The following is a 9,731-nucleotide window of genomic DNA, read 5'->3' as shown; positions in this document are numbered from 1 at the left end:
TATATTTCTGAAGTCTTTGACTATTCTGTTGCCCAAGCACACCCACCTCGAATGCATGATGTCCAGCTGCGACTATCACTGCATTATGCTCAATGATTTCTGCTGAACACTAGGCCACTTCTTTCCACTTTACAATCCAGCAGCTGAGCTGCGTTAGCCAGGAGCCAAGGGCTTCCACAGCTGACCTGCCAACGAAACTGAGTGGGATTTATTTTGAGTATAGCATGTTACGAGAGCGTAGCATTGATGGTTTGAATTGTAACGCAATCACATTCATAAAAACCATTGGACCACAATTTAATTTGATTGTTAAATATAGCAACGTTTTGTTACCACAGCCGCCACTGTTTGTATTACTACTGTGAGGAATTGTGAAGATTCTGATGCAACAAAAAATTACCTCTGCAAGTGCATTACGTAGCATGACATGCGCAACAATGACTAGGCATGCATGTTATGCCAGTAATGCCTGCAAAAAATCAATTCATATTATTAGAATATTCAGGCAATCCACACACCTGTCAGACACCCCCCCCTTCAGTGTACAACAAACTCCACTTTGGTAAAAAGAAAAAAAAAGAAAAAAAAAAGTAGGACATTTTCCTTTCCACAAATATTGAACTCAGAATTGGCATTATGTGCACTATAGTTACACTAATGTCAACACAAAGGTTTAGCATTTGCATGCTGATGCATGATTCTGGAATGGACAGCCGCTGTAGCCACCATCGGAACATTCACCATGAGATGTTTGGTGTCCATTTCATTCACACTAGTGGAAATGGAGACCTTCATACCAACTACACATGGAACAGAAAGTGACCCTGAGAAGGCATTACAAAGCTTATAAGAACCATTGCCCCTCTTTTAGTTTTAGTGCCCGGGGTATCGGAGCTATTTTGAAAACTCAGAAACGGACGAATCAATGGGTTTGCTTGTGCTCTCTTGTTAGGCTGCAATGAGTGTGCAGTGTGAGAGTGGTTAAACAACCTGGTAAGCATGCCTAATAAAGACCAGCAGAGTGTCTGAGGACCAGGCTCTGACAGCACACAGGTGCCCTGTGCAGAACACCAGAGCCCGGTTGTAGCCTCCAACATTTAATTCCCCACAGGGCCAAGGCCTCGCTGGAGCAGAGATGCAGTCTGCATGTTCACATGCCAAACAGATTTGCGTCTCTAAGCACTTGCATCTTTAAACCCCCTATGTTTTTTGGGTGGACTGGAATCTTAATAAATAATAATAATAATGTGCTGATGCATTACACACATGCATGCACGCACACCGTGGGATGCATGGTGCAATTAATTTTACTAGTGGTACCTCCCAAAATGTTCAACTCCAGGATCAATGCCTGCATTTTCAAAATGTAATTTCATTTGTAAAAGATTGTGTTCAACCATCTGGCGATGTCTATACGAATACACCGTTTCTCCAAATAACAAGTAGCCTATTGGACGACATTGAATGAGACAGAGTATAGAACAGAGTCTTAATACTGACAATATTCCATATCGTTTAACACCACATTTCAAATGGACCGCTCTGGGCGGAAGAATCGGGGCGACCTGCGGCACAATATAAGATCTTCAGCTTAGGCTACTGTGCGCTGAGCTGTGCATTGTGTTGTTGTTGGTAGGTCGGTGTGATGAGAGATGTTTGTCGTAAATAGGCCTACAGATCTTTTCCTTAAAAATCTTTAATAGACGTTCAACTCGAACTAAATGCATGAGTAAAGTTTGGTATTAATGTTCTACCCCCCTCACGTGTCCGTTTTGTTTGCAGACAGCTCATCAGACTGCAAGTAGGTAACAAACTCCGATACTGAAAGTGAGTCCAAAATGTTGCACCATGTGCTAAACTTCTATGTGGCAAGGATCTACACGCAGGCACAACGATGGTTCAGCGCGACTGCGGTGCGTAGCACAACGTAATTTATCTTCAATGAAAGCTGAGAAGGGGTGCGATTGGCTGTCGATTCCGAGATCAGCCCAGATCTCAGATACAAAACGAGGCGGACTCGCCTTTTGGAGAACACGGCTAGCAGTAAACTGAGGAGAAAGAGGGAAAAAAATCCACGAAAATACAAGCAATCGCCAAAGGACTCTTCCATAACTCATGGGTATTATAGCTTGTGACAATAAGCTTCTGGAAATGGACAGAATGCGTTCTTCGTGAGAGTCATCTTTTTCAGGTGATGATATCATATCTGAGAGATAAAGTCACTTGGAACTCTATACGGAGCTTACAATTTTATTTATAACGTGCGAACTTCAACTTTGAATTGAGTCATGGCTCACTGTCAACACGTATTGCTGCTGCTTTTTGGATGGGGTTATATTTGCGGTGGACATTGTATTATGCTAAAAGACCATTTCACTGGGCTAAAGAGAAATAAGGACTGGAGCGATCTCAGTAAAGAGCGGGGTAAAGATCGCCCTACCAAGGAAAAGAATGACTTGCTCTTACAAGACACAGTGTCGGAACACATGCAGATGTTATATGAGAAATACAATAAAGAAGGCTTTCATTTCAAGGACGGAAACACGGTTCGCAGCTTCAAAGCTCATTTGGGTATGTTCCATATTTGCATGCATTTTCACTGCATGTACTGTCAATATGGTATTGAATAATCTAACAAAGGTCTGTACGGTTATTATTATTATTATTATTATTATTATTATTATTATTATTATTAATAGCACCGCACATGTCGAGTTTCAGTTTGTTTAGTCGTCTTGTAATACTTCGTAAGTTGGTTATACAGCAGAAATGCACCTGCTGATAAAACTGGTTAGTAAGAAATTAATGAGGCTCGTTTCTGAGACTGGAGAGAGAGAGAGATATTACAAAGGGCAAAACCTACAATACATATACTGAAACTTACGTAGCCTATTTGGGGCATACGCTTTTTGAAGGTTTCCATTTTTCTCTCCCAGAATAAGGTTCGGAGAGAAAAGAACCTCCTTTTAACGCTTAAGTAATATCATCCAACGAAAAAGTTAGGAAGGTCGTATGGTACATCTTTAAATCAGCATTTTAAGCATAAAAGCGGTTTTAGTGAATGGTTAGCAGGTTCAGGTAAAAGAAACAAAATTATCTCATGGCTGTCTTAAAATGTTTAGAAAAACGCTGTACAGTTCTGCTTCAGTATTGCCATCAATAATCAACAGGCAGGTGCAGCGTCTCGGGCTATTGTCTGCCTCCTACTGGTATACTATGGAAATTTACGAAAACTACAGGAATTCTGAGGAATACTATGTACATAGTTAACAGCATGGAGGGCTTGTTTAAATATTTGATGATGATGATGATATGATAATGATAATGATGCATATGAAGTGTTCATTTCTGATGGGTTTCGGTTTTGTATATTTTTAGGTAATATCAACAGCAGGCAACTTCAGATCTTTAACTTAACATCACTAACCAAGTCAGAAGACATCCTCTCAGCTACATTACATTACCACATAGGTGACCTCCAGAACAGCAGCCGTAGGTGCGCTGGACCACAGGCATTTGGCTGCCATCGATTGCTGAGACAGACTCCTGTTCACCTCAGCATCTGGAGTTTTGCCTCTCTGAACAACAGCGCACAGACTCAGGGACACCTCCTTTTAAATGTCTCCACCGCGTACAGGGATGTTGCGTACTGGCAATGGAAAGACATAACGCACGCCATCAATCAGGCGAAACGTCGCTCTGAGCTGCTCATTGGTTTTGACGTGGACCCTCGAGGGCAGGGTCCCCGGAACGCCCTGCCCTCAGACCGGGCCCCCTACATTCTGGTGTACGCCAACGACTCCGCCATCTCTGAGCCGGAGAGCGTGGTGTCCACCCTGCGCCGGCACAGAGGGGCTCTCGCCCCGGGGCTGCGCGGGCCGGGCGTGGACGCGCTCAACAGCACAGTCGAGCGCAGGCCCAGGCGCTCGACCGACGTCCTGCTCCCTCTCCAAAACAACGAGCTGCCGGGGACCGAGCACCCGCACGGGGCCCCGGGCCGGGAGGAGGAGGGGAGCCCCTCGTACGAGCCGCCCGAGGACCGGCCCCCCGCCAAGCGGTCCCGGGCGAAACCCCGCAGGCAGCAGCAGCAGCAGCAGCAGCACAGGCCGGCGCTGCTGCACTTTGACGAGCAGACCATGAAGAAGGCCCGCAGGAGGCAGTGGGCCGAGCCCAGGCACTGCGCCCGCAGGTACCTGAAGGTCGACTTTGCGGACATCGGCTGGAACGAGTGGATTATATCCCCCAAGTATTTCGATGCCTTCTATTGCTCGGGATCCTGCCAGTTTCCTATGCCAAAGGTACGTTTTAAAAAAATAAAAAAAAACTTTTTCTGTGGTAAGAATATACTGCCATGCCCAGCGATATATTGGCGGCCTGTCCAGGGTGTGTTCCTGCCTCTCGCCCAATTCATGCTGGGATAGGCTCCAGCACGCCCTGCGACCCTACCCAGAATAAGCGGGTATAGATAATGGATGCATGGATGGATGGATAGGCTGCCCGTCTTCTTTAAATGGTTTTTCCCTTGCAGACAGTACAGCAGAAGGTGTTGTCTGCACACTGGTGAGATGAGCAGTTAGTGCAAATGTTGTCAGTCCCCTACAAGGTACACAGTAAAACGTCCAGTGCTAATTCATCTCTAACAGTGTTAATTCATATCTATTCGAGTTAAATTAACCCTGTTAGAGTTTAATTAACACCAGGCATTTTACTGTGTACATAAATCACTTCCAATCCAATGCTTCATGCACTGTATGTTAATTCTGTCTGCTCAGTCAAAGGAACACACAAATACTTTACACTTCCACAAACATATGAGCAAGTGCAATTTTCTGAGTAAGACCGCTTTTAACTAAAGATGTCACACGCTGAGCAGTAAAATATTTCCCAAGTTTCTCCAGCTTAATTCCAACATTTCCTAAGTATTTATGCCCAAAGAAACTATAATCAAAGATTATATTGTGCCTTTCATAAACCCTTTTATGATTACATTTAATGTGAGGTTTTAATAGTTACACTACTGATACATTATTGACCCAACATTATTGTTTTCCAACATAGCAGTGGGTGTCGGAATCAGAAATGCGCATTAAGAAAAGCTACTTCAGTTGCTTTTTAGTTCTGCAGTGAGATATCATACTGTAACAGCAGATCTGTAATGAAATAATCTGAGATGCTAGCTGAGCAAATTTGATTGTCAGATTACACTTAATGTTTTTTCTAGAAGAGATTGCTTTGTGAGTTCCGCTACTTATACTCGCCTTGATTACTACATATGATTTTGGAGTGCCCTCTTGTGGTTTAAGAGCTTAGTGGCATGTCAGTATGTTTGTTCATCCATAATAATGTATTTGGGAAAATTTGGACACCTCTGTGCACCTCTTTGCTAGGATGCTTGTTGATGGCAGGGTTTGAGAGGTGTCCAGTTGGAGGTAAAACCCACACCTTTTTCCAAACCCGTCTCAGATAAAGTCAGGTCCTGATCCAGAAGGATCTATGAGTTTTTAAATGAGATGTTGAGTTTGAGTATTGAGTGAAATTAAATGCACAGACATGCAGAAAGCTACAGTGATTTAGATGACTTTTTGTTCAGATTATGGAATGAGTTCCAGTTTCATATTCATAACATTGTGAGCTCTCTGCATTCAGTAACTCCCTACTGTTGAAGCTAAAACATTCCAATTGCATGCATTGTGTGATTCATCGGGGTGCATGACCATGTATGGTATTGTCACAATGGGCATTTTCTACTGCAATATGCAATTTCAGAAAAAAAGGGCTCTCTGGCTTGTCTCCATAGGGGAATTATTTTTAGTTCTGTATTGAACCCAGGTGTGAAAAGCATGAAAGCTCCCAGATTGTCTGACAAAGAATTCTCGGACTAGATAGGGTTCCTCCATGGAGACACAGAGGAGCCTTTTGGAACCTTTCTTCTGAGAGAACCGGAAACTAGCTAGAACCTCCCGTAGCTAAGAAACTGGTTAAAATAAACAGTTGTACCATAAGATCTGAGTGCCTCGTGGGTCGAAAGAATCTGCATCCGCATCTGATCCCTGGTGCCTTTTCTTCCCTGCAGTCAGTGAAGCCCTCCAACCATGCCACCATCCAGAGCATCGTGCGGGCGGTGGGAGTGGTGCCCGGCATCCCTGAACCCTGCTGTGTCCCAGAGAAGATGTCCTCGCTCAGCATCCTGTTCTTCGACGAGAACGCCAACGTGGTCCTCAAGGTCTACCCCAACATGACCGTGGACTCCTGCGCCTGCCAATAATGATGCATAGCTTCCCCCTCCATTTTCATTTTGCACTGGAACAGAGACCTCACCCGCAATGCTATATAAACGCAAAAGACTGAAATGATTGCTGAAGACTATCTTTTACTCTTGCGGAAGCCTGAATGCCGAACAAGGGCCACCCTAAATCCTCAGACGTGCTTGCGGCAGAAGGGATCACTCTGCTAACACGATCAGCTTCAGCAATAAATTTTATGAAATTTTCATGATATAATATTGGTTCTACACCACTGTGCAGTCTGATATAGTTGCTGTCGGAACACAGAAGTCATAAACTGAGAGAATGTCCATGAAAGCTTTCCTCTTTTTTCACATAGATTGACTGCAGTACTGGGGTTACAGAACCACAGGTTTCAAGCACAAAAGTCTGTCTCTTAGGTGCAGTACAGAACTTTGGATGGAGAACTGGACCAAGGCTATACAAACCTGGCTGTCTCTCCTCCCTGATGTGTATGAAGACAGCCTGGTCTGAATGTCTAATTTAACCTCACATAATGCATTTCTGACCACAACATGCTAGTTAATAGTGTGCTACCACTGTCTTTTATCGATTATATTCACTACATGCAAAAATCAAGTGTTCTCTGGGTTGCTATACATGCCTCTCTCTCTCTTTCTCTCTCTCTCTCTTTCAAAAGTGCCTTTTATATGCCAAGTATAGCTTGCAAATATTGCAGTCACTCCTGCTGTTTTTGTTTTTTTATTTTTTTATTTTAAAGGTACAAATATTAATGTATTAAACAGTAATACCTGAACATTTTAGGAATTAGGTAACTCCACAAAAGCTCTCTTCTGTTTCATACATCCAGACTGTAGTTTTTATGTACTTGCACCAGCAGCTGCCAATATTACGCAAGTTATGAACTTCACTGCCTGTGGATGGTCTTCACTGTGGGACCCAGAAACCAATGAAATAGCAGGGAAGCAGGGGTTTAGCATTCCTTGGTTGCAATAGCAAGAGCTGTTTTCATTAGGCTATTAATTGGCAGCTATATACAAATGCACAAATAAAGTCTTCCAATGGCAGATCAAGGCACTGTATTTCAAAGGAAAGTAGATCCAGACTCATGTAGATTCAAATCGTCATTGAGTCAAAACACCTTCTCCTAATACTGCAGACCCTCTTTGGATAAAACATTTAAACAGACATTTTATTCCTCATAATATTTGATTATTCGGCCATCTTAGAGTTAATGTGGTGATTCATCATCAATTCAACTCAATTCAATAGCCTTGCCAGATATGCCTCTCTCTGGATGTGGTCTTTTGAACATTGACAGCAATGAAAAATATACATTGTCAGTGTTTGAGCGACCATTTTTTAAATGAATTACAGAAGTATGAATTATCCGGAAGCAAATATAAATGTATATCAAACAGATTAGATACGCAGAACCCTATATCCTCTATAACTGTTGATTTAATATTTCTGCCCCTGTAATATTTTCTGCATGTTTATTTTTCTCCACTTCGCCATATATTGCTGCTGCTTAATACCCAGAGATTATATTGTATTTTAATCAGTGTACGTTTGCTTGTACAGAATGTAAAATGCATACCGGTGTGATGCAGAATACAGATGGATATATTAGTTCAATACAATGTTTATAAGAATAATTAATGGAGCACTATTCAAATGTATAAATATAGACACTAGGGATACATATATCTGAGTTGATTTAACCTCATGTTTCAAAAAGAAAAAAAAATTCTATACTTTTTTATTGAAGATAGGAACATAAGAAATAAGACCTGGCTTTTGTTGGTGCAAATTATAAGTTATTACAAAAATTTACTTTCTGAGAAAAAAATAAACCATTTGCCTGTTTTAACCTTTTTAAGAGTTGAATAATGTTACTGTGTGACACACTTCATGGGTCAGGTTTTGTAATTAAATTTGAGTTCAGGAGTGATAAAGTTAACCCACTTTCCCGGTTAGAAATGTTGGTTTAAAAAAACTCAGTACCGTATCCTTACTTGACATTAGACCTTACCCAACTCAACCCCATCACAATAGTCAACTGTGTAATTGTTACCAACATTTAATCTATTTTTAGACACACTAAAGTTGGTTAACCAAGTATTTATTTTTTTAAATAGATGCATACATTATATAGATATGTATATTGGTTTTGTATATACTGTATGTCTATAACAGTTTGATTACAATGGTTTTTTGAAAAACGCAAGTGCCTTATGAAGTATTTCATTCACATAATGTTTTGCTAACTAGGGCAAGCAGATCTGTTCTCTGAAAAAAAGAAAAATGAATTGGAACTTGAAATATGAGGGTTGTTTTTTTTTTTTTTTGTAAAAAAGAAAGTGTGTGAAAGTGAACTCCAAGGAAAGTGTTTAGCTGTATGAATAACACTAAACACATGGAAACTCAATGGCCCGTTACAAGCCTCATTTATAAATGCTGGCCACATCCAACCAAACTGGGGGTTTGTTTTCTTACAGAATCACCCCAGGGGCATTTTGCAGCTACCCAGTAATCACTTCTGAAGAGTGTTTTCCTGGTACCATAGGTTACCATATATCAGATTCAGGCGACCCCAGCTCACTGGAATTTCCATTTTGGCTGGAAAACAAACACCCATGCAAGCCTTCCTAACTTGGACTGCAGCGCTTTTTCAAATCTGTTTAAATTTTTCAAGCAATTCCATGCAAATGTGTATTCATCGAGAGAGTGTAATTTCTGCAATGTCTTATTGTATTTTAAATTCACGATGCAGTAATATCAGAGGGTAATTCATTGCTATTTTTGCAAGCAAGGATCTGTGCTTGTAGCAACTGTATATGTAAGGGGCAGCTTTGTATTAGTATTTGTCCTTTTCCAACCTTTGCCCCAATACATTAACATGCTATAGTGATCCATGATTAAGAAGGGTGTGTATGATTAAGAGGGGGGTGTATTTTATTAAACCAACCAATTCATTTTTTATTTTTATTTTATCCTAGAAAACAAGAAAAAGAAGAACATGATTTAGTGTATGAAGGAAAAAAAGGACATTACTGCAAGCTAAATCACATCTCTTTTGCAATAAATAGTGCCAGATCACTTTTTAATTAGCTCATTGTATGTTTTAAGAATCAGAGCCTCCACATTGTACATTATGTATTGTAAATGTTTAGTTGTAGGTAAAACAAGATGTCTGTACAATAAGCTACATAAAATATGTATTTGTATATGGAACAGAACATTTAAAGATGCTTTTACTAATATCTTGTGTACTGCATTTTTGTGATTATGTAAGCCTGATTTATGTATAACTGTGAGCTGACATTTGAACTATACATTTAGCACCTCATATTTACACTCAAAATAGTGGAGGCCGTGTTTACTCAAAAAGTGTAAACCCGTACAATGCAATACACTTTTTGCCTTACTTTTATATGGTTTGTGCACCATATATCTTGCATTTAATGGCATGTATAGTTATGG

At 40.9% G+C, this 9,731-nt stretch overlaps 1 protein-coding gene across 1 annotated transcript; it reads left to right on the top strand.

Annotated features, from left to right (window-relative positions):
* The first annotated feature begins 1,907 nt into the window (after positions 1 to 1,907).
* Positions 1,908 to 9,509, top strand: LOC118212351 (bone morphogenetic protein 3-like). The gene is made up of 3 exons (XM_035390136.1): positions 1,908 to 2,571; positions 3,379 to 4,298; positions 6,074 to 9,509. The coding sequence occupies exons 1-3, from the start codon at positions 2,289 to 2,291 to the stop codon at positions 6,263 to 6,265; spliced, it is 1,395 nt and encodes a 464-aa protein (XP_035246027.1). The 5' UTR covers positions 1,908 to 2,288; the 3' UTR covers positions 6,266 to 9,509.
* The last annotated feature ends 222 nt before the right edge of the window (positions 9,510 to 9,731 follow it).

Source organism: Anguilla anguilla, chromosome 14 (genome assembly GCF_013347855.1).
Source record: "Anguilla anguilla isolate fAngAng1 chromosome 14, fAngAng1.pri, whole genome shotgun sequence".
NCBI classification, from domain to species: Eukaryota; Metazoa; Chordata; class Actinopteri; order Anguilliformes; family Anguillidae; genus Anguilla; species Anguilla anguilla.
Note: the sequence above shows the minus strand (reverse complement) of the source record. Positions and strands in the feature narration are given on the sequence as shown.

What these genes read in the sequence shown, in the direction of transcription:
- LOC118212351 (XM_035390136.1), top strand. Translation starts at nt 2,289, where the DNA reads ATGGCTCACTGTCAACACGTATTGCTGCTGCTTTTTGGATGGGGTTAT. An exon ending in CAGCTTCAAAGCTCATTTGG is followed by an intron (nt 2,572 to 3,378) that starts GTATGTTCCATA and finishes GTATATTTTTAG; the next exon opens with GTAATATCAACAGCAGGCAA. An exon ending in GCCAGTTTCCTATGCCAAAG is followed by an intron (nt 4,299 to 6,073) that starts GTACGTTTTAAA and finishes TCTTCCCTGCAG; the next exon opens with TCAGTGAAGCCCTCCAACCA.